This window comes from Tachysurus fulvidraco, chromosome 3 (assembly GCF_022655615.1).
Source record: "Tachysurus fulvidraco isolate hzauxx_2018 chromosome 3, HZAU_PFXX_2.0, whole genome shotgun sequence".
In the NCBI taxonomy this organism is placed as follows: domain Eukaryota; kingdom Metazoa; phylum Chordata; class Actinopteri; order Siluriformes; family Bagridae; genus Tachysurus; species Tachysurus fulvidraco.
The window spans coordinates 10,463,332-10,489,584 of NC_062520.1; the positions used below are offsets into that span (position 1 = coordinate 10,463,332).

The following is a 26,253-nucleotide window of genomic DNA, read 5'->3' on the forward strand; positions in this document are numbered from 1 at the left end:
AGACTAAACTTATAACGAGCAGTGATTTAAGGCATTAAATCTATGCATAAGATCCGTGTGGTGTTTATTAGGAGTCACCCAGTAATCTTTGTCATTATTCCATATAGTAGTCCAAGAACAGGCCGATAACATGAAACAGTAATCTATGATCAATACCAAAACACAAGCAAGTGTTAAAAGAGGAAAACACAGCTCAGAACTGAATCAATACAAATGTATGATAAGCCTCTATAATGAGACCAAGACACAGGAGGGTAAAAATAGACTAATTAATCATGGAGGAACTGAGAGCAAGTGAAAACAATCATAACACCGAAACAGTGACAAGACACAAAACAAAAAAAGAACCTCAGGAATTAAACAAAACCACAAAGATTAACTGAAAAGCAACACATGAAAACAAAGCTTCTTCAAGCTGTTTCTCACACAGAGAGGGGAATTCGTGATATATCCTTAGACAACTACATGCTGACTACACAAATATCCCCTCCACCACTATGATTTCTCTCATCCTACCAATTTTTACAAATTAAAACAACTGTCTCAGTTTATTCATTTTGCTCATGGCAGAAATATCTGGAAAAATAAATACATAAATAAATGAAATCAGTGGATTTGATATCATTTTTCATACCAAAACTGGCAAACAAGTAAATGGACACTATATAAAATCTAGTTTAATTAAGAATTCAAGGCAGAAACTTTTGTTTTACTCAAATTTCTTTTATATCACTGTTGAAAACTCTATGATAATATTAATTCAACTCATCCCACATTCTTGGTTCCCCCACCTCTTAAATCGATTTTAATCTCAGCAGCAGTGTTTCGGTGTTAGAGAAAGTATGAATTCAACTTTGGCTTCTCAGGTTTATGGATGACGTCATAACTAGCAATTGGGTTGGACTTGGCATCAACTCAGCACAAACATTTCATCCAGTGGAACTCTTGAACAGTGTTATATCATGCAGTGACATTGCACAGATCACAGGTTTTAGTCGAAGTTCCCTTGGGTGCAGGTTATATCTGTTTCCCCATGAACTCAGATGTGTTGTGGAGCTGATAGAGAATACAGGTACTTGTGTTCATTACTGCCACCAGAAATTCAAATTAATTCACAGTTATATCTTTTAACATCTCCCAATGTCCGGTGTACTAGCAGAAGGGAAGTACTGTAAATGGCAGAAAGCTCGTTTGCGCCCTCTAGTTGTAAATAATTGCTAGATGGTTTGCTTGTGTGCTGTAACGAACTGCTACATCTGTAAAATACCATCATCTTTAACCTAGATTGTTGCTTAAGCTTTATTATAATAGGGTTATATTAGCTAACCCTTTGTATTTGTAGTGGATTTACAGTGTTTTCCTTACTGTAAAATATCTATGCAAATATTTCTCAGACATTACACAGAGCACAGGTCTTCTTTTCTGGCCTAATGTCTCTCCTGTTACAACATAGCCATGTGCTTCAAACATGTGCTCTAGATTATCAGTCATGACTAGGGCAAGTTTTTATCGTCAGGAGTAATCTTAGTCACCTTGAAAAATGTCAACATGGTAGAAATCCTATCCAAATATGTCATAGAGGGGGCATTAGTGTGATTGTTTGTTAGTAATAAACAGTCTTGGTATGGTTATTTTATTTAATCATGGTACCGTCAGATTTTTCTGAGAAATGTGTGCGCCAGCTTGAAACTATCATCTTATATAACTTTTTTGCCTCATTTGGAGGAATCTCCACTCAATTATTAGCTTGTCTACATTCTTCCACTAGATGGCAGCATCGCATCTCATCTCAATTCAGTATCCTGGGGTTTTCTTTGCTTATTGCTCAGGTCTTGCCATTCAATTTTTTAACTGCCTTCCACTTTAAAAACAAAAAAACAAAAAACAAAACAAAAAAAACAAAGCCGTCAAACTAAATCTTACTTTGTTTTTATTGTCCAATATGAAATCCGTGTCGAACAGCTTCCAAAGCTACGATTGGACAGGTTACATAGGCACATACTGTAGGTTACTGTGTAATTAAACACCATTTATTCTGTATGGAAATGTCTGTGGATTGATAATGTGGATCATGAATTACCCTTTAATTAAATAAGCTAGGATAAGAAATCCACTGCGCTGTGTGGTAATGTCTCAGGTGTGAAGTCTCATTTTGAAGCCATTGTAGTGTACTCGTGTGTCTTGTTGTGTACATTTCTTTAGTGTTTGTCTTGTTTGTCTTTTATTTTTATTTTTATTTATTTATTTATTTATTTTTTATTCGGTTTTATTTTACCATGAAGCACTTAACATGTAGTATTTTCTAATGGGAGCTTGAAGAGCAAACTTGTAGTTGTGGAGTCATTAATGTGCAATGACCTTAAACTTGAAGGGATGTGAACAAGTATAGAACTTTTAGATAGTTCATTTTGAAATGTAAACATTAAAACTAATAGATGCTGGAATCTCTTTTGCTGTTATATTGATTTTTTTTATTCCACTTTTACCTGTAATTTTTACTAATTACATGCTCTCCAACAGTTTTGACCTACTTCTACAGTTCTGACCCAGTCCAGCAATTTGACCCAAACAATTGATGCTACTGTACCTGTACATGCTATTTAGTTGGTTCTGATTCTCAAAAATATATATATATGATTTAAAAAAGAATTACCTGTGTTTTACTCCAATAGGGAATGATAAAAAGAACACTAGAATTTAAAGGTTATTGTGTTCTAAAATAAAAGTTGTAAAAGTTGTAAAAGGCAGTAATAATATGCCAATAACACGTTGGCAGCTTCCCTTTTATGGCATCGTTTATTGCCATTTAGCTTGACTGCACAAACAGATTGAACGTATATCAACTACACAACACAGGAACAGACTGCAAGTCATTAGCAAAAATAAACAAAAAAAATAATTCAACAAGAAAAAAATACACAATAGTAATTGCAAATTCATCCCTATCACTTAGTAATTTGTGGCCTTGAAATTATTATTATTTGACCCCTAGTGGAATAACAGAAACTAGCTTTTTCAACAAAGAGAATTCAGTTTATTTTAAAACATATTGTAAATTCGTTTTGGTGAGCCAGACCAGAAACTTTTTTCAGACTGGTCACAGGCTGTGGGTCATATCTTTTATATGCTAAGGTTCTGCCTTGGTTAAGAAGGAATAGTAGATTGATCCAAGATCCTTATAATACTAATGTCATGAAAGATTCTCTCTCTCTCTCTCTCTCTCTCTCTCTCTCTCTCTCTCTCTCTCTCTCTCTCTCTCTCAATCTCTCTCTCTCTCTCTCTGTCTCTCTCTCAATCTCTCTTTCTCTCCCTCTCTATCTCTTTCTCTCTCTCTCTCTCTGTCTCTCTCTCAATTTCTCTCTCTCACACATTCTCTCTCCTGCAAGATTCATATCTGACCACCTGCTCCTGCAACATTTTTTGTTTGTGTCCTATGGGATCCCAATTCATATGCACACCTCTACACCATGCTCTTTTTCACATCTCAGGTCTGGACTGGAATAATAGTTTTCATTTTATTCCTACATGCAAGTAACAGTAAATTTCCTACATGCATTGTAATAAATTCTTCCCTGTGTAAAGACTGAAGAAGGAAACGTATATAGTCTATTTCTAAGAGCTATTTCTCTTTATCCCTGATCTATATCTCTTGGATGGAGACATCAATAATGTGAACTCTTTCTTGGACCAGAACATTCAGATCCATGTTTACAACCCCACAAATCCACAATCATCCCCACTAAGCTTTAATGCGATGTTTCTACGATTTGTTTTGCACTAGCTTATAGGACATTGCAGCATACTGTACTGTACCATGCACAGACAAATTAAAATGGTAATGACTTGTGCAATAGGCTTGTAATCCTAAGCTTTGTTCATTTATACATACATATATATATATATATATATATATATATATATATATATATATATATATATATATATATATATACATATATGAATGACATAAAATGTGTAACAAGAATGCAGGGAGGGAATCTTATTACCCTGGCTTCCCCGCTTAAGTATTCATGTTTGAAACTCATTTCCATATCTCACAGAGAAATTCATAGTGAAAGGTGGCTTTAGTAAATGCTGGATTTTTCATCACGACTAAAGCTCAAGGCCAGATGACATACAGAGCAGCGTTTCAGCATATCAATAAATTTAGCCCTGGAATGTAAATCATAGTTTAGAAAATCTCATCTCAAATAAAATAATAAAATCTCAACAGGTGAAGTTACCGTTTTTTGTCTTAGATGTATATTTATTTAAAATGAATATGTACTATATAATATGTTATTTTCAAACCTATGAGTATTAATTAGAATACACACATATATAATTACAGTAATAGAAAGGTTCAATCTTAATGTCGGATGTCACTCAGGGGGAATGGTTGAAAGTTTTATGCAGAACCATATAACAATTGTTAACCTTTCCGGGGGGAAAAACATTTATACAACCTCTTTGTTCTGAGAATTTCTGTATATCTTATATATATATATTTCTTGTAATGTATATAAATGTATCTTACATTTTTACTCATATACTGTATACTCATTGTCTCAAAGCAGCTTTACATAAATATAAAAACATCAAATAAAAAATATAGCTGCAAGCAGTGATGACGGACCCTCGCACGTTTTTTATCGTTATACGGTGCCTCCCAGAAAACAATGCACGGTGGGCAAGTGCATCAAGTGGTTAAATATCTGTGGACTAATTTATGGAATCCTTGGCCGAACATACACACAGCGTGTCATCCCAATAAGACATTTTTTTCTTTAGATAGTAGACACTTTCTGTTTCTTTGAATTCACCATAACTCAGTCGCCTCGCCATGGCAGCACCGTTCGAGATATCCAGAAAAATCCCTCTGGAATTTAGCAAGTGCAACGTCTCGGCATCATGTTCACCACGTTTGGTGTCAATCGCATGAATGTCCTGGGAGGAGTATTTAAAAGTTCACACATGCAACTTTTGTGACTGCCACACATCCTGGCGCCTGTTGGTGGTGCTATGTCCGAGATTCGCTATAGGCACATCGATGCGATCGGAATCCTTGGCCGAACATACACACCGCGTGTCATCCCAATAAGACATTTTTTGCTTTAGATATTAGACATTTCCTGTTTCTCTGAATACGCCATAATTTAGTCGCCTCGCCATGAGAGCACCGTTCGAGATATCAAAAATCCCTTCGGAATTTATCAAGTGCAATGTCTCGGCATCATGTTCACCATGTTTGATGTCAATCACATGAATTCCCTAGGAGGAGTATTTAAAAGTTCACTGCATGCAACTGTGAAAAAAATCCACCTTTGTGACCGATACACTTCCTGGGACCTGTTGGTGGCGCTATACCCGGGACTCACAATAAGCACATCGATGCGATCGGAATCCTTGGCCAAACATACACACTGCGTGTCATCACAATAAGACATTTTTTGCCTTAGATAGAAGACATTTCCTGTTTCTCTGAATTTGCCATAACTTAGTCACTTCGCCAAGGCAGCACCGTTCGAGATATCAAAAATCCCTTTGTAATTTAGCAAGTGCAACATCTCGGCATCATCTTCACAACTTTTGGTGTCAATCGCATGAGTTCCCTTGGAGGAGTATTTAAAAGTTCACCACATGCAACTGTTGTGACCGACACACTTCCTGGCGCCTGTTGGTGGCGTTATACACGGGACTCACAATAAGTACATCTATGCGATCGGAATCCTTGGCCGAACATACACACCGCGTGTCATCACAATAAGACATTTTTTGCCTTAGATAGAAGACATTTCTTGTTTCTCTGAATTCGCCATAACTTTGTCGCCACGCCATGGCAGCACCGTTCGAGATATCAAAAATTAGCAAGTGCAGTGTCTCGGCATCATGTTCACCACGTTTGATGTCAATCGCATGAATTCCATAGAAGGAGTATTTAAAAGTTCACCGCATGCACTTATAAAACAATCCAAAATAGCCGACTTCCTGTTGGGCGGAGCTCATAGTTTAGAGCGTGAAAGTTGTTTGGGTCGATGAGATCTATATGCGTACCAACTCTCGTACATGTGCGTACATAATTGCCCGATCTGTGCACAAATGTTTGTTTTTGCATTACAGGGGGCGCTACAGAGCCCCCCTGCCACGCCCGTATCCCAGCCTTTTCCCGAGCCTAGCGTCGTACGACTCTGACGTGTGTGCCAAATTTCAAAAGTTTTCGAGCATGTTAAGGGACCCCAATTGGCCAATGTGTGAAAAAAAAAATGAAAATAATAATAATAATAATAATAATAATAATAATAATAATAATAATAAACCCGAGCAAAAACAATAGGGCTTGATAATGATAAAGTTTAAAATTAAATCTCTAATGAGCAAGCCTGAGGTTAGAGTGGCAAGGAAAAACTCCCTAAGATGATATGAGGAAGCAACCCTGAGAGGAACTAGACTCAGTAGTCAAGAAAAATTAATCAAAACAATATTTGATTATTTGATTATCTTTGCTTTTTCTCACTGCAGTGTACAGACTATTCCAGGCCTTCACATTGAAATGTATGTTGCTCATTTGACCCTGGGACCTGCAAATACCTAGAAGGTCTTATTATTTTACATGGATTTGGAATACAGGACTTAAACCATGTATATCCATAATGAATTGAAGTGAAATCCCTCCTTCCACACACATCTGTAATCCCTTATTGTGTGTGTGTGTGTGTGTGTGTGTGAGTGTGTGTGAGTGTGTGTGAGTGTGTGTGAGTGTGTGTGAGTGTGTGTGTGTGTGTGTGTGTGTGTGTGTGTGTGTGTGTGTGTGTGTGTGTGTGTGTGTGTGGTATTCTACAAGGAGGATTATGAATGTTATCTGGACGCAGGACAGTTTTTTTGACAAATGTTTGTACATTATTAAGGTCTCTATTTTTACATTTACATTTACGGCATTTAGCAGACACCCTTATCCAGAGTGACTTACAACTGAGCAACTGAGGGTTAAGAGCCTTGCTCAGGGGCCCAGCAGTGGCAGTTTGGTGGACCTGGGGTATTTTTATGTTAACTTAATGGTGCTGTTCTCAGCTGCAGTCATCAGGAGCTGTTACACTTTCTCTCAACACTCATGCACATGATTTATGTACGATTTGTTAATTGCCTGCCTAAAATAAGTGTTCTTGGTATCATCTGAGAGAACCGTTTGAGCACTGAAGGTTTAAGCCTAGTTTGACTGCATCACTGATGGCTCGTTACCATATTTCATCTCTCTACCTCATCCATTTCTCTCAGTCCCTCAAGCCCCTCAACTCCAAAAAGGAATAGAAAAATTCTGCTACTATTAAAATAAATATTATCACATAACATATAAAATATTATTTGAAAGCATACATAGCATTTGTAGCATAACAAAATATAATAAAACAAAAATAAATATTAAATAACAGATAGATAGATAGATAGATAGATAGATAGATAGATAGATAGATAGATAGATAGATAGATAGATAGATAGATAGATCTAATCTAAAATCTAATTTAAAATCTGTTGTTGTTTTTTTAGATTCTGTGAGGTCTGCAAGCACAGGCGCAAGCACAGCTTTATTGAGTGTGGTAATCAAGACAAATAAGTAATCAATAATCAAGGTCAAGGTAAAGTCAAGGGTCAGGTGATCAACACTCAGCGTGAACCAGAGCAGACAAGAACAAGTCGAGAATCAGAACGATGATAAATAAACAAAGGCTTGTTACTGACTTATATAGAAGGTGCAGTGAGGATGCTTACATAGCGTGTAGGTAACCGAGTCCAGCTATGTGCAGTCAGTAGTCTGGTCAGTGTAAACATGAAATAGTCCACAGTGGCTGTGAGGTGTATTCATCAGCAGTATTTCTGTATGCTACTATATTATTATTTTATACCATCTATGCAGCTTTATTTAATTTGTGGTTGGCATGTCAAAAAAAATGTGTGTATACAGAGATCAAGGAAGCACATTCTCTTATTTGTAGCATAATCTGTATTACACAAAATATCAAAAGAATTAAAGATGTACTATTTTATTACGGTCAGGTCACATCTTTGGTAGTTTTACCATTATTGCAGACTTTAGAATAACGTGTGATGTTAATATCTATAAAAACATTATATAAAGAAATCATTAGTGTATAATTGTTAGATCGTATAGTGCCTTCACCACATAAACCTCATTTTGTCACAACGATGATGAAGTGAGAATCGAACTCAGGTCTTCAGCACAGTTTACGTACAGTACAAAGTCTAGACATAAATGCAGGACAAAACTCAGACAGGGGTTTTATTCAGAAAATAACAGAAACTAACAAACAGTTAAAACTGTTTTCATTCTTTACTGAATCTCTGACTCTTAATGGGTTCTTCTACAAAATCAAGCTGAACCCAAAACCTATTTTATTGGGTTTGATCAATCGTTCAAATTATTTCATCAGAGCTGTCAGCGAATTTATTTTTAAATTCATTTAAAAATTATTTTCCAACGCTCACATTGCTAATAGCTAATTAAAACAAAAATGATTTGCTTGTGATGGTCGGATAAGAAAAAACCTTTCGCAGTTGTAACTTTCCTACAGCCTAGTTAGTGTAGTGCTGAGTGAATTTGCAGTCATGAGACTGTGTGGAGTTTTACAATGAGGTGGAAAGTGAAGGAGATTCTTCAAACACAGTTTGTTCTCCCTTTATTCTCTCTGTGAGAAATATTTGAACAGGGGAAAAAAAACTTGAAGAGAACCCGCTTGATGACATTCATAAAAGTTTGGGTTTCTCAGACTTTAGCAGTGCAAAAAAAAAAGAAAAGAAAAAGAAAAAAGATTGACCTTGTATTAAACCAATCATCAATCTAACCATGCAGAATATAAGGTGCTTTTAGGTGAATCGTGTTACATGAAATTAAATTTACTTGATATTCTCTAACAAGACTAGCAGTTTTTAATAATACACATATATTATAATACACAATGAACTTGACTACATTTTTGAATGAGAGTTTCATGGTCTTTTAAAGAATCACTTACAATATCATAAAATATCATTAAATCATTACTTTTATATTGATTCATTGATTGATTTTCGATTCATGCAACGAATCATTAATTTAGATTTTGCTGTTAGATGCACAAAGGAATCAGCCTTATCTGATTATATAACTATAAGCCATCAGTTTTAGTCTTAATTAAGGCTTGGACGATGTACGACATGCTTTTAATTTTAATGCCCCTCTGATGTAATGCAGAGGTTTGTACTGGGTATGGAACATTCATAACACACACACACACACACACACACACACACACACACACACACACAAGATGGTATTAAGGGACCTGTAATCCATGTGGCATTTCCCCTGCCACTGTCAGAGCTAGGATTATATAGTGAACATCTCTCTCTCTCTCTCTCTCTCTCTCTCTCTCTCTCTCTCACACTCATCAGGCTCTCTCAATCTCTCTCTATTTTTGATGTTGAAGTCTGTCAGCCATTTATTCACAAAGGTTGCAACAGCTGTTTTCTTCTTTAAAAACAGTTTTTTTTTACTTTCTAACTTCAGGCTTGGATGCTGTAGTAATCTTTTATACAAGGTAATGTACAATTCATATGTGAGCTCAATGATTTTTATTTTTATAATATTGGATAAAAGCAAGCAATTCACATAAGTAGGTATTTTTTATGACTTGGTCCAGACCTAGTGTTTGTCATCTTTGTAATATTTTTATGGATGCTGTTTGTAATTGATTCTTGGGGTTAGCATTTTGGTGTGATACTATAGAAATGAGCTAGTCCAATGAACTCGTACATAGTTGAAAAGAGCAGCAAAGTGAATTCTAATATTAGAGTTAGTTATGCTCATTACTGCTCATTGCTTTTGTTTCTTTTCATCTAACATTTTTACACACCTGAGACATTAAACCAGAGGCAGGAAACAAAAATCAGATTTATGCTGGACTCTCAAAAATATGGAAATGCTTTCTGTAATTTGAACAAATTACATTTACAATGTAAAGACTGAAAGAAAAGGACTTATAGCTGTAAAGTCAAAGTACGTGTATAAAGGTTAGCTACTATAAGCTAGAGGCTTGGGAGACTAGAGTTTTTCATGTGCTTAGCTTTATATAAAAGCAAGTGGCACAGTGAGTTTTTTTTTGTGTATGTGTGCAGACATCAGCATAAAGAATTGTTCTGAGGAATTATGTAGGTTTTTTGTTTGGTTGTCTTTTTTAAACTGTTAAACCTCTATGTTTCATGAGAAAGGATAATAAAAAGATAGGGGGGGGTGAAGGAGATGTCATGTTGCTTGTCTTAGTTCAATAAACTAGTAACTAGTTGAGTAGCTGACTTAATGAAAGCCTATAATGTTTTACTTTTATATCGTGTTATCAGATTTATGAAAGTGAAAGTGACGTGACATACAGCTAAGTATGGTGACCCATACTCAGAATTCGTTCTTTGCATTTATCCCATCCAAAGTGCACACACACACACCGTGAACACACACCCGGAGCAGTGGGCAGCCATTTATGCTGCGGTGCCTGGGGAGCAGTTGGGGGTTCAGTGCCTTGCTCAAGGGCACCTCAGTCGTGGTATTGCCGGCCCGAGACTCGAACCCACAACTTCAGGGTTAGTAGTCAAACTCTAACCATTACGCCACGACTTCCGTTCTTATTTGGTCATATGGACTAGTTCCCACTTCAACAAATATGCAAACGAACGCAACAGTGATGCATATATTTCAGTCAGCATTGGGCAGATCCACATGATTTCTCATCAGTGTTTATTGTTACGGTTTATGAATTGCGCACATCCTGGACATTTATGGACCGTGTGTGCTTTCTGTTCAGCATCTTATATCAATAAATTCAAAATAATTTGATATGTCAGGTGAAATGTGTGCAAAATGATTTTATTAGTCATTTATTAGCAATTAACAAAATAACCATTATTACAAACAGATTTAAAATTCATAGGTAGATTTTTGGGTGGATTTTTCTGTCATATAACAAATGTATGTAAAATTTTCCCTTTTAAGTCAAACTGATTAGATTTGTAGTGCTTATGGCATTTCTTAATGAAAGTTTAGGCATGCTGAATGAGTTGAAGTTAAGTCTGTCCTAGACATTAGCCTGTGGTGCTAAATAATAAATATATGCTTATCATCATAGCTCAGAAATGAATACAACAGCCAGACATTCTCTCAATTCAATGATTTAGCCATGTTTAAGATTAATATTTTTCATATGAAGTTCATGACTCATGCAGTCACAAAATGAGTAATCTGTTTGTCAAGTATTAAAGATGGCAAGAAGGCGCTCTATAATTTCTGTCTTAAGAAAGCAAACAATTTATATGCATCTTGTTATTGCACTGAAACTCACCGCATGCCTCTTCAGTGAATCATAACAGTATCATTGTTAATGGCAGAATATGGTGTCTTTCAAAAACCTATTATACATGGTTATGGATTTTCTAAAGCAGTTGCTGGTTGTATTTAATTGTTAGTTATGTGTTAACAAACAGTAATTTGTATATCATGAATTAATGATATTCTCCTCTCTCTCTCTCTCTCTCTCTCTCTCTCTCTCTCTCTCTCTCTCTCTCTCTCTCTCTCTCTCTCTCTCTCTCTCCCTCTCACAGGTGTGTGTTTTCTGTGCCTGGTAGATGTGGTTCCGGTTAAAAATGAGGATGGTGTGGTGATCATGTTCATCTTAAATTTTGAAGTAATGAATGAAGAAAAACTGCGCTGCCCCAACCAGGGGCTGAACCATAGGCTGCCTCTTCCCTGGCGCTCCACAAGTATGAAAAGAAAAAAGTTTCCTTTTTTAACTGCCGTAAACAAGGTGGCTTGAATAATGACACAACAATTGTTAAGTAAACATAATCAACTTCGGTTTTCGTTTCAGATCGAGCGTGTCGTATTCGTCTGCATCTGCCTCTCCTGCAGTCACACTGTAACAGCAAGTCATGTTTGCGTGAGGACCCTGAGGCAGGCCACAGCGGTGACATGTCTGCCACTGCCAGCTCTAGGCGTGGCAGCAGTCACGAGTCTCTGGCTCTGGGTGAACTCATCTCACTGCCAGAACACGAGCAGGTCCATCCCTCTGTCACCACACCATCAGGCACGGCATCCTCCTCCCTGTGGCCTGAAGACAGACACACCCTTCTGGGAAGTGAGTCCACACCACCTCCTTCAGCCTCTACACACTCCACGGCACTGCCCCTTGGTCAGTCCTCACCACAGGCACATAGGCTCAACCCAGACGCTTCAGCCTCCAACTGCAGCCTGTCACAGAGCCGCTCACGTGAAAGCTTCCACAGTATGCGCCGCGCATCCTCTGTAGATGACATAGAGGCCATGAAGCCTGAATGGGAGCGCAGACACTCCATACGACCAGCGAGCAGCAGTACAGGTGAGTAAACTGGAGCTCAGGCAGAGCGCTGGGGCAAAACTGGGGTGGAAATGTTAATTAAATGTTAATCAATTTTTCAGTATTGCTGACTGTAACATTAGCAGTAATAATACTGTAATTAAGTTGTAATTACAGATACCGAAAGTGATATTGTGTAATTTGACACTTAGGTAATTTCCTTTGCTGTGTATCGTGAATGGATCAGAACCACAGTAGGTTTGTAGTTTCAATTCAGTCTTCTGAACCTCTCTATCCTGTGCATGCTTTTTTTTAACAGGTGCAGTAAACAACAAGACCAGCATGCTTAACTCTACCTCTGACTCGGACCTCATGCGTTACCGCGCCATCAGTAAGATCCCCCAGATCACCCTCAACTTTGTGGACTTTAAACCCGACCCCCTTATTGCTCTCCCTCCCGGAGAAATGGACATCATCGCTCCCTGCAAGCTCATTGACCGCACACACAACGTCACAGAGAAGGTCACACAGGTGAGAGACATTTACTGTTTAAGCTCTGGCTTTGTTGGAGATACAGTACAGGTGATCAGAATTTTTACTGGTTACAGTAAACGTTGCATGGTGCTGATTTTTAGCGGTGATGTTTCGATTAGGTCCACGTCATAATCTGAGTTGACACAGTGACGTACTGTTTGGTAAACTGTATTATATCTTTGGTGTGGGTCTTTTTGGAGAGAAAGAGTACAGTGCGCTACTCTGATTAAAGAAATTATAGTAGTGCTAGTGCAGCAGGTGATTTTGTGCAAAGAAGAACTTGAGATCAAATAATTTCCAGTTGTTTGCATTAGAAAGGCCTCCATTTTTTTTGCCAGTGCTATTAATCAGGCAGATGCCGGGGCATTAATGAAATGCAATCATATTAAATTGAACTAATACTGTATATGTAATATAAAGTGAAAATTTAAGGATAGACAGATGAATGATGAGGATACGATATATATGCAGTACAGTGATATCTCGAGATACGAGTGCTTTGACATATGGATCTTTTGAGATACGAGCTGTGATTTGACCAAATTTTTGCCTTGAGATACGAACAAATTTTTGAGATACGAGCATCCGGGCCGACGAAACGAAGATCCCCAACTTCTCAGCTTCCCGCGTCTCACTCGGTTAGTGTTTGTGTAGCTCGCTTTGTTAACAAGCTGTGCTCGTATTTTGTGCGTTTATTTTGCGTACAGTACAACTTTATTGCATTTAAAACCATGGGTCCTAGGATAGTGAGTGTAAAGGCAAAAACAAGTGAAGAGAAAAGCGATGAAGAAAATTAAGCAAAATTAATGTCAAGAAAACAGAAATTGTAGCAATTAAGTTCAGTTACGAGAATTTCAGTTAAGTTCATTAATTTTAGTGAAGTTTAGTTACGTTCCATTTAAGAGTAAAGTAGCATTAAGAGTGTACAGTAGTGAGTAAGTGAACGAAAGTGAAAGTGTAACTCCTCCGCCTTTTTACTCCTCCCTCAATCTCCGTGCGCATCTTCCATTAGCTCAAGTCGTCTGATCTCCAAGGTAAATAATACACTTTACAGTAAAACCAGTTTCTTTTTTTAACATGCTCCTTTATTACTGTGTGTTTTTATAAATACAGGTACTGTACATTTTTCATATTCAAAACACATAAACAAAACAACTGCAGTGGAATTTTGCGAGCTGGAACGGCTGGGAGTTCCAGTTCCAGCTCCTAGTGGGATTTCAATTAATTTAAATAGGGAAAATTGCTTTGAGATACGAGCAAATTGAGATACGAGCAAGGTCACAGCACGAATTAAACTTGCATCTCGAGGTATTACTGTATTGTGTGAAAGTCTTTGATAGTCTTTTTTTATTTTATAAAAAATTTATAAAGATTTCTTTATTTGATGTTTCCTTTATGTTTTATTGCATATTCCTGTATGTTCTTTGCTGTGTGAGTAGAAAATAAGAATTAATTTTATGTTTTTGAACATTCATTTCCAAAAAAAAAAAGACCAGTTACCTGTGGAAACTAACACAAGCACATGAACTGAAGCAAAGTATTACTGCTTTGAGAAACATTTAGGTGTAAAAAACAAAAAATAATCATAATAATGTAGTCACAGCAAGCACTGACATTTCATATCTGCATTTTATAGTCTTCACTTTTGTAGGTAGAAATGTTTGCTTTGTAAACTTTACTGAAGTCCTTTTAAAAATTGAAATCAGAACTAAAATAATTACTTAATTTAAAAGCATTAAAATGTCAAGACTTACCCAAAGGACCAGAAAAGACTATATGAATAATGACTAATTATAAATGTGAAATGTATTCAAAGTAGTGGCTGTCTTCATCAAGTGATGCAGGGATAAGTCTAAATAATAAAGAACAGTAGTGCAATGCCTCAGTACAAGTCTTATAATAAGAAAAAAGTATAACTATAATAAGAAACCTGTCAGACTAATACGTTTTAGCACTGTGGATAGGGATGAGATGGCATGATGTTCCTTATGTAATGCAGGCATCACTTAGTCACTGGGTGCTTCTTTGCTTAGTCAAAGTAGCATACATAGATAGAGCGTTTTTGTTCATTGTACAGTCAAATAATAGTAATAATAATAAGAAGTAGTATCATCACAATTAGAATATACTGTACTGTAGATGCAAGTTGTCCAGCTTCACAAATTGTCATTTTAACTCCCCTAATTTCCATTAGAAACGATCATAAGTGATCAGTTTGTGTTTCTCTGCTTTGCTGTTTTTTTTCTGGACGTAACTGGGTTAAGCTAATGCACCTTAGTGCCATTCTGCGGGTGCACCCTTTCTGCACTGCTCTAAAGAAATGAAAAGGGCAATTGATGGCTCTAGATGAAATGATGATAGATAGGGCTTCTGGGACTGATTGTGGTATGAGACTCTTTAGGCTAATTGAGTTTTGTGGGAGAGCAGACGCATGACAGATGTGCTGTGCCACAAAAGAATGGTGCCGTTGGCTCTGAGCATTGTTTCACTACGGTAGTAAAATTGCACTATTATGATATGTGTATATTATAATACATTACAAAATTGAGTATACTGTAGTATATTAAATGTGGGGATAAAAGTCTGTCTGTCTATATATCTATCTATCTAGCTATTTATTTTACAGTTGCATTGTTTACATATGACCCACAATCGCTTACAATCCTTGTGGAATGAGTTCAATACAATGGGCTGGAGATACAGTATGTCATCTTGTGTCTTATTTGAAACATTCTCTGACCCAAAACAAATTCTATAAACATAAATGTACCCACAATTTGTCATGATTGATTAAAGCTCTTGACCTGTATGTGCGATTTTATGCGCTGTGCTGGTGCCACATGCTTGGCTGAGTTAATTGCATGAATGAGCTGGTGTGGAGGTGTACCAATAAAGTGACAAGTTGTATGTTGTCCTATATAGTTTAAATTGCAGTTTTTTTTTACATACAGCATTGATCTGAAGCAACTTTGTTACTTGCTTTTTAGTAATATTATCAGATATCATCTGATTATTTTTAGTAATGTTATCATATGATATAGATCTTGCTGCTGCATGTCACGTTGCACCTGATGTGGGGCATTGATTTGTACTGTGAGTAATATCTGAACTGTATGATGTATTACACATGACCACCTGCTATGCTAGACTGTGGGTACAACGTGATTGATATCCGTCATGTGGATGTGGCATTTAATTGAGCCATCAAATCTTGCTGTTGCTCGTCACGTATCATAGTGAGCTGTTGTCAAGGTTTTATGGGTGAAAGATCCTCTACAGGATCACAAAGTTACAAATAATCTTATTTTTATTTTCCACAGCAGAATCAGATAAGGAAGAATTCACTAATGATTGCCACAGTGAGTGTTAGATATATTTGAGTATGCATTCTGCATGGTAGTTAGATTTTCTGTGTGTGTATGTGTGTGACTTTAAGCTTCCACTTTTCCGGTTGGACAGCTTGTCGCACCTCTCATCTGTTTGACACGCACGACACAGTGTGTTTCATTCAGGTGAAAGTAAGGCCACTCCAACCCTGCAAACGTACTGCCACTGCTACAATGTTTTGCAGAACGGGCTTGTGACCTAAACTCGTGTGTGTGTCACAAAAAAGTGCACGCTGGAATACAATATAAGTCTGTATGTGTGTATGTATGTGCATGTGTGTCATATATTATAAGAGACACACTCGCATACATTGATCAACATACACTCGAGCGTAAAGACTTCTGCACGGCCTCTTAAATAAACTTTTTGCTTTATTGTGTACAATTTGTGATGCTATTGCTATCCATTTCAGTGTGTTACTGTCACTGATTTTGCCACACACTTACTTTATCACAGCCTGTTCTAATATGGGTGACCTATTGGTGGCAGTAGCAGGCAACACATTTACAGCACTACTGTCCCCAAGCATTCAAACATTTCATCCTGTAAAGACATGGACGAAAACAATGTATATCTATGATTAGTTTTTAATAGATATTTTTACTTATGTACAGTGTTTATTCATCACTTATGTAGTTTTCATAATCCTTCAATACTATTCATTATCATCTATCACTTATACTTACACTGATGGACAGGACTGACATCAGGCTCTGACTCTGACTGTCCTTGCACTGTATGTGCAATATTTACCACTATGACACAGGTTTTTTGCTCGCTATTTTATAGAAATAATTTATAGTACTGAATGTGCAATATCTTTCATTATGCCACTTCATCAGTGCCTAAACTATTTAAAGTTTTCAATTCTACTTATCATTTTTACTGGGTAGAAGCGTACAACTGTGGCACAAGAACGTCATTGTACAGTATATTAATACTTAAAGCACTCTAGATAGATAGATAGATAGATAGACAGATAGATAGATAGACAGATAGATAGATAGATAGATAGATAGATAGATAGATAGATAGATAGATAGATAGATAGATAGATAGATAGATAGATAGATAGATAGATAGATAGAACTGACAATTGCATAGTACAGGTACATAGCAACAAAATACCGTTTAACATCTAGCATAAGTGCAAATAGTAGAAAAAGGGAACAAGATAAATATTTAAATATATGTACAACAATTATAGAAGATAGTATGTGCATAAGAGTACTAAGTGCAAAATAGGAATTTGTGCCAGAATTGGTAGAAAAAGTTGTAGCATGTAAACATGGAACTTGCTCTTGCTTGGTTTTCTACTAGAGATGCACTTAAAATTCAATTGTAATATCAATTCCCTGAAAAACATGGCTTTTTATGATCCAAGAAATCCTTAGCAGACTACAATAGAATCCATAAAATATATTTTCAGTGTAAAATAAATTTCATTAAAAATGAAAATGAACTTTTCTACAGTTCACTAGAAAGTATAGCGTCTACCACTTTCTTGTAGTTGTAACCTCAAACCTAAGTCTGCACAATAATTATGTAAAAAGAGTTCTTTTTTGATTCATTTATAAACGAATACAATTGAAATGTGTCATTGTTGTAAATATCAGAGCATTAGTACATTGCTGTGCAAATCTGATGAAATCATATGGGTTTGTATACCATGAGATGGAAAATCCATACCCTTTGATTATTATAGTTTATTATAGATTATTACACTTGCAAGCAGAAGTCATGCCAAACTGTTACTTCATTCTGGCCAAATTACTTGTCTTCTTTTATGGTGTCTGTTTAATATCTCTCTTTTGCTAGGTTGATAATATTCTGGTGATACGGAAAAAATAAATAGTTTGTGATGTAACTAATTTCAAACTACATGCTCAAATTGGTTCATCACCAATGCGTCTTTTATCCGGAGAGGAATTTTTATAGCGGGTATAAAGGGGTACTTCTGTGTTGGCCAAGACTCCTCCTTCAGAGATTTTGCAGAGATGACTGCATCAGTTCCATAAACATGACAGATTATAAATGAGGAATACTGTTCTATATCTAATTGACTTCTATATCTGAAATGTGATTTGCCACCTATTTCCCTTCTCTTGGCTTCCACAAGCAGTACATCTTGTACAATTTGAAACAACAAACGTCCCAGTAAGGGAGATGCATTATGTTTTGATGTACCTCCTAGAGCAGTTAATCAACATCTGAATCTTTCCTATGTCAAAAAGCCGTCTGTGCCCAAGTCACGTTTTCCAGCAGGAGCTGCATGTCAGTGCATCTGCAGTGCTAACAACCATTTCCGAATCAGCTTAAGATTTTGCATCCTTGAAGTTTACATTAGTTTCTTATTTATATCTGTTGACTGAGGGCCAAAGCAAGCAAGAATATCAAAGGCTCTCAAGGTCAATTTCTAAATTACGTTGTCATGCTTAGTTAAAAAATAAACTTATACCAGACTTCTACATATGACTAAGCTCCAAATATTCTGCAAATATTTCTTATAAGGAGTATTTAATGTCCTTGACCTGGTCAGTGGATACTTGCCTTTATTTCCCTACTCAGCATGTGTTGGCTATAGGTGTTGTGATTGATGTGGTCCAAAGTATTGGACAGCTGGTGTTTGAGTGGTGGAGTTTTGAGTGATTGGTGTTTTTTAAACTTGCAGAGCTCAGGCTTCTCTAATGTCTTTGAAATGCTTATTCAGACCCAGATAACAGGTTTCTGAAGCCATTAGTGTGTCTGGAGTAAAGCAGAAAAGGTATAAAATTTATTCATTTGGCAGATGTAAATTCATAGTAATTTCAAGTCCAATACAAGCTTATATGGATCTCGCTCATCCAGCACTGTCTCTCTGGCTGATTAAACTCACAACCTTCCACAGGGACGTGAGACAAAATGAGTAAAACCTATAAAGCTTTTCTCAGATTCTTGTGAGCAGATAGATAGATAGATAGATAGATAGATAGATAGATAGATAGATAGATAGATAGATAGATAGATAGATAGATAGATAGATAGATAGATAGATAGATAGATAGATAGATAGATAGATAGATAGAACCCACTCTCATAGGAATTTCAAGATATACAGTATTACAAAATACACTATAGACTATACCTTGAAGTAATTTATACTGACGTACGTTTCCCTTAGTGACACTTGATTTTGGATTGCGTAGGAAACCCTTCCACAATCCCAATAAGGAATGTGTCCTAGATTGCACGGGTTAGTTTTGAAAACACAAGATCCATTATCAGAGTTGGTCTTACCTTGAACGGAGGTGTTCTTTGAAGTCCCTCTGTCTTCTAACAAAGGATCCTCTTAAAGTTCTTCTAATTAGTCTATTGTTTGAACTTTAGATGAAAGAGTCAGAATTAAAAGTAATTAAAATGCAAAGATAGTAGCAAACCAAGAAACACTCTCCAAATGTATGCTTGCATTTGTTTTCTGATGCACACTAAATAAGCAATTACTGAGTGAAACACGCACTGAGCTTGCCTACAATAGAATGTACATACAGTAACTGACTTTCAGATGGGTTTTTATACACGTTACCTTGTTCCTGCTGGAGTAGGATTTGGCTGTGAATTTTGACTGTTTATGCCACAAATCTAAATCAATTCTTGCTGCGACATTGGAAATTTCCTCAAAGGTTTGTAGACTATCTCTTGCTTCCATAATGCTAAAGAACTATATATGGTTATTTAGTTACAGCTAACTTCCTGCAGCTGCAAAGATGGTTAAATATTGCTGATACCTTGTGGTTTCAGTAACTAGGTCATAATGTGTGTAGCGATTTTGGCTCGCGAACCAAGGTAAATATTTATAAGCGACTATAACGTGTTATAGTGACTTCCAAATATTTTAAGTTGAAATTAACGATACTGGAATTAACGTTATGCTTATTTGGTCTGTTCGTCCGGCGAACAGGCCGTGTAACCTTTATTAATTCTATGAAGGCGGTATCTTCAAATAAAATACGCCAGTGCTTGAAAAATGAGTAACCGATAATTTTGTGGTCATTTGGATACTAGACATGAAGGGTAATGATGGTATGAAGGCAGCGGTACATTACATACATAGATCATTAATAATCAAAGGGTAACTGGTGTTAATACGATATTGTGTTCGTATAAAGGCAAAAAAACAAAAATGAAACATAAAACAAGATGCACTTTCATTAGGGAAGTAAAAAGAAAATGATAGCTTCGTATACATTCTGACATCAGACCTTAAAGGGGCATACACCATTAGAACAGGTATACATTAACATGCCATGATCAGTAAGATATGATGATAGAGTATAACGGATTTTAAAATACAATGTTGTTTCTGACACATTCTGACACAAGTCAGGCAAGCCTTAAAAGAAGGACACATTACAAAAAGGGTTATAAGAATGAGAACCTTAGAGTACCTTATCTTTGGGTTTTATTAGTACAAGGAATGTCTCATTGTGTTTTGTGTGTGTGTGTGTGTGTGTGTGTGTGTGTGTGTGTGTGTGTGTGTGTGTGTGTGTGTGTGTGTGTGTGTTGAGGGCCCCTAATCAGAGAAGCCGCATGGGGTTATCTGGTCTTTGTGTAGGCTCCAGTCATTCTGGAGCCAGGTGTGTGTGTAAAACTGGGTTGCTCATCGGTTAATTGAGGAGTAGATGTTGAAATTTAGGGTGCCTGGGACATGAAATCTAAAATGACTGGTACAAGACGCTACATGTGCTAAGATATTCTCGCTGCAAATTTCTCTGCGAGTTTCCAGATACAGGGCTCTCAAGTTTTGAAGACAGGCGAGAGTGACATCTCCAAGCCCCCCCCCCCTAAACAAACAAACAAACAAACAAATAAATAAATAAATAAATAAATTACACAACAAAGGGGGTGTTGTGTTTGGTAAGGATCACTGACCACAATTTAACCAAATACAAAGTATTTGTTCAATTTCCATTTATTAATTTGTGTGTGTTTGTGTGTGTGTGTGTGTGTGTGTGTGTGTGTGTGTGTGTGTGTGTGTGTGTGTGTGAGAGAGAGAGAGAGAGAGAGAGAGAGAGAGATATTATGACTGGTATTGTTTATTGTAAGTGTTTGTTGCCTTTTTGGACTCCTTTATCATTTGTAAAATTGCTCCCATTTAAAACAGTTCAGCTCAAGCCCAGCTATTTTTAGGGTCATGATTGAGGACAATGTCCCGCCCAGAGTCAAGGTGTTTTTTGTTGATGTTTTGTTCAAACCGACCATCGAAAATACCCTCTCTAATGAATATGTTTGTTTATTTTAATTGGTTGTTGCGTTAAATCTTACCCAGATAGTGCTATTTTCTGATTGGCTATTGTGTAGCCTCTTTTTTTTGATTGGCTGATAAGTGACAGGCTCGACTAAGAACTTCAGGGGAGACACCGCTTGATTTCTGACCAGTTCCATAGAGACAGCAGTGCGGACTGATAAATTTCGGGCGCTGCGGCATATTAAATATATGATAAATAGTAAAAAAGTTTTTCTGCGTGAGAAATACGATGTGTGGCAGGAGAGCGTGAGAAAAGACCCAAATGTGTGACTGTCACTCTCAATGCGTGACACTTGATAGCCCTGCAGATACACCATAAGCAAATATAAAAAGTAAACTTAAAGGTAATAAAATTATTCAATAAAAAGGTTACATGATTTTAAGGAAAAGTAAACCGCTTCAGAGTCCTCTTGGACTTCTGAAAAATAAAACTTAACACATTATAATTTTCATTCTTTTAAGATCTTCTTCCAACTGTGTAGGTACAGTGTCTGATGCTTGTGTTGACCTGCAGTTGGTTTCTTCAGTCATTCATATTCAACACTTTTAATTCTTTAACCAGGCCTTCAACCTTTTTGAGTTTTTCATCTATTTTCAATTGTTTCCTAGCTCTATGCTTCTCTTTTTGTCTCTTACTTTACTTTTTGCTCTATTTATTCCACTTTGTCTTCTAATAGAAAAATTGTTAAGTGGCATAGGTGTGTTAACATAGTGAGGTGTGTTGCTAGTATTATTAGGTACCCCTATAAGTCCTACAACTTCATTCCATGGCCTTCTCTCAACAACCTGTACTATATCTTGGCACTTTTTACTGATAAATGATTGACACAACCTTTAAAAACAGCCAGGCATATTCTGTTACATGTGTCACATAGTAGGTTCTTACTTACAGGCTTCCATGATTCATATCCTAATCATTACAGTGTTAAAGTTTGTCTTCTTTTTGTTGATCAGATTTCCACATATCAGTTGCATCAGAAAATCAGTGGCTTCAGCCAAATCAATACGTTTTCTTATGATAATCCTATATGTCAGGTTAACAGTACAGTTTGTTATAATATACTTACTATTTAAAATAGGATATCATAGGTAGCATTACACAGAGTGAAGCATTGACACGTCAAAGCTCTAGCGTTGTTGGTTCGAATTCTGACCTCTGGTTGTTGTGTTTGTGGAGCCATGTGTTGTCCTTGTGTCCTTGTGGTGATTCTCTAGGTTCTCAGAATGAATGAATGACTGCATATTAAAAATGACATTCAAAAAATGTAATGCATATAAAGTTAAAGGGCCTCGCTGCATCTAATGTAGTGGTAACCTATTTAAGATGCCCAAATTCATAGAACTGTCATCAAATATTTAAATTGATGCCATAAAATGTGTCCTTTTTATAGCAATATTAACGCAGGGCAGTACGTGATCCAAACATAATTGAACAAGAGTGAATTTAATATAAAGCATAGACGATGTTAATGTAGTCAATGCACCAGTGAGTTCAAAACACCGGGCCATTAAAAGACAAAAAAAATGCTTTGTACTATTAAAAATAGGCCTATTAAATTCATAACAATGTCAGGGGTAATTTATTAAGCAATACATTGGGTGCATAAGCCATTTAACTGGCTTTTAGTCATGTCATGTTATGCTCTTAAGGCTCAATGATTGCAGTTGACATAGGTCTATTAACTTCAGACTAAAAGGTTAATGTATCTAATCGATCATAAAAATTGGTCTAACCCAGGACATTAAGACTAGAACTGTGTCTGGCATGTAGGCTTTTCTCAACAGTGTGCAACACAAAATGTATCCTATCCAATGATTACCTCTACCATGATATCATGCCAATCGGACCATGTTTATATCTTGGCTAATCATAAGTTTCAATTATTTAGTGTTTGTAAAATACAGAGATAACAAAAATAAAATCTATATTTCAGAATAGAACAATTTCAGAAATAAGAATTAATTATGAATACATTAATAATAATAACTAGGTATTCTAGATAGGCCATCAGAATTATGTACCAAATGACAAGTGTCTGAATAAATATATTAGTGCATTGTTGTCAGCTCCACCTGTAAACACAACCTCTATTTCCCAGAATCTATGAAATAACAACCTACAAGGCATATCATATCCCTAGACTTTTAATCACACTCCAGCAGACAACACAAACTTCAGTTCATAGCAAAGTATTGGTTCAGGTCTTTGCTATTGAATGAACCCTGTTCTGGCTTCGACCCTGCTTGTTTAATTTATCGAGTTGGCCTTGCATGTTCTAGCTCGTTTGTTGACTGTTGCCTGTTTATGATTTGGACATTGTCCTTGTCTTGTGGATTTGTCTGCTTTTCCATTTGCATCAGTAAATCTGTGTTTGTAACCACACCCCATCCTTGTCTGACATGTCATTGTTAGGCTATTGGGAAATAAAGCGCCGAGAACATTCAATGAAAGCAAAGGGGGAAAAAACCATGATTTTGTCAATCTATGGATTTCATCTATGCCTACAAAGCAGGGGGAAAAAACCTACACAGCAGATTCAAGCTTGGTAAACTGACACATCGGTAATGCTTACACTCTGCGCTGTCCTTTAACAGCTACTGAGTGGTGAGATCATGTAGTAAGCAGGTGTAGAAAAGTCACATGGCTTGAACAACTCTTTGCATCCTCACAATCACCATGTATATAGACTAGATGCTTATACTGCTTTGAAGCCCTGTCAGAAAATGTTTGTAATTATGAGGTGGCCGATGAATTCCGACAAAATCCCGCACTCTTAACACCACAGCCAGCCCAGTCACTAAGTTAACTCTTAGTGCCACTTTTTGCTTGGATAAATCATGCATGGTATATTTCGCATGGAGTTCAAGCTGTGACTGGGTGTTACATTTACAGTTTGTGTGTGCATACAATGTGTATTGTGTCATGATTAGTTCCAATGATTCTGTATATGTTAAATAACTATGTGCAAAAAAATTCTGATGTCTTTCATGCTTCCTGCTTGTTTTCTTTCCAGATCCTTTTTTCCCACCGTGGCTTTTTCACCCTATTTTCTGATAAACACTTGTACAAGGAACATTTATTTCATTTTATTTCTTATTTTGGTTTGCCCCTTGCTGTCATTTTATGCATATGTAAGCTTGTGCACACGTGTGTGTGTGTGTGTGTGTGTGTGTGTGTGTGTGTGTGTGTGTGTGTGTGTGTGTGTGTGTGTGTGTGTGTGTGTGTGTGTGTGTGTGTGTGCGCAGACAAGGCATTGGTGTAGTGTTTAAAATTACTAAAGAAACAAACGTAGACTAGACAGTACATTAACATCAACCTAACTCACCTTAAGTCACTTCACTCAGCCAACACACACACACACACACACACACACACAAATGTCCATGGCTGACCCATTTTGTCAGCACTCGTCTCATTAATCTCAGTGAGCTGGGTAAGGGGTTGGACTGGCTGCTTGCCCATGTCCCTGAACCCTAATTGAATCAGGCTCTATATGAAACAGCACTGATCTGGTGTGCATCAGTCACAGACACCTGGCTCTGTAAAGCACCACCCACCTGTCCTAGAACTTCTTACAATTTATGCTTTTTTATACAATACTACAGGAGACTCATCCTTTTCATTACATGAAAGAAGCTGACTGGGGTTGATTGGAGCAGCAGATATGCATTAGGTACTATAGGAACTACTGCTACTGTTACTGCAAAATAGGGCATAGCAAAGACTTTGTGTTAACCGTCAAGTAATATATATCAGTGCAATTAAGACAATCTAAGCTGTGTGTCCATGCAAATTATGTTAACAGCAAACAATTAAACAAAAGTAGCTAAGCAGTCTGTGCTCATAAGACTGTACTCCTAATAAGTCCTTAATATAGCATATCTATTATTAAAAATAAGAAAAGAATATATATATATATATATATATATATATATATATATATAGATGTGAAAAAAATACATAAAAGGGTTCTGTTTCATACAAATTGGCTATTGTCACTTATTAGTCTCATAAAGAACACTCTTTCACAAACTACAATATAGTACATCTTTGTTGTATGCGGATGTCAGAAGTACGCCGGTGTTCTTCATAGCACATGATACAGCATGGACCATGTCTACTTCTTGGTAAATTAATTGGGCAGAGAATTTTGACATGCACCTGTAATGATTTCAGCCACCAGCCAAGTAGGAGTATTATTCCGCTGACCAAACAGACCTCAGGCAGGCTATTCTACGTACAGCCGATCCATCATGGCTGAGACTGTGGAGCACGAGTCAGACAGACTCATCTTATGAGGCAATGGAGTGAACCGAGACACCCCTCCCATCGTACTCCCACAAACAACACACTCAGGACCTTGTTTGTATCTGTAAAAAAACATGATGATAATCAGCAAAAAGTGCATCCTGATTTATTAACCAGGCCAGTGAAAGATTGCCTCTTTCAAAATGAGTCAATAGGGCCTGTAGTCTGGTTTCCATGTTTGCTTTATGAATATGCAATTTGCTATAGCAAAAAGTGCTAAAATATAGGGTGGCGTTTATTAACGCAAATATATAAATGTAAATTACAGCCTGAAAGCTTGATGGTTGCATGTGTAAATTAGTACCAAGGAGAAAGTATTATATTTATTGAAGCACATTTCCAGTTGAATACCTTATTATATTTGAAA

The 26,253-nt window shown here is 36.7% G+C and overlaps 1 protein-coding gene across 2 annotated transcripts in view; it reads left to right on the forward strand.

Moving 5' to 3' along the window:
• Positions 1 to 26,253, forward strand: part of kcnh2b (potassium voltage-gated channel, subfamily H (eag-related), member 2b) — a 190,562-nt gene that overhangs the window by 93,454 nt on the left and 70,855 nt on the right. For both annotated transcript variants that reach the window (XM_027149854.2, XM_027149852.2), the window contains exons 4-6: positions 11,642 to 11,800; positions 11,908 to 12,414; positions 12,692 to 12,903. In XM_027149854.2, the coding sequence (XP_027005655.1) occupies positions 11,642 to 11,800; positions 11,908 to 12,414; positions 12,692 to 12,903 (878 nt within the window). The remainder of the gene's footprint in view (positions 1 to 11,641; positions 11,801 to 11,907; positions 12,415 to 12,691; positions 12,904 to 26,253) is intronic.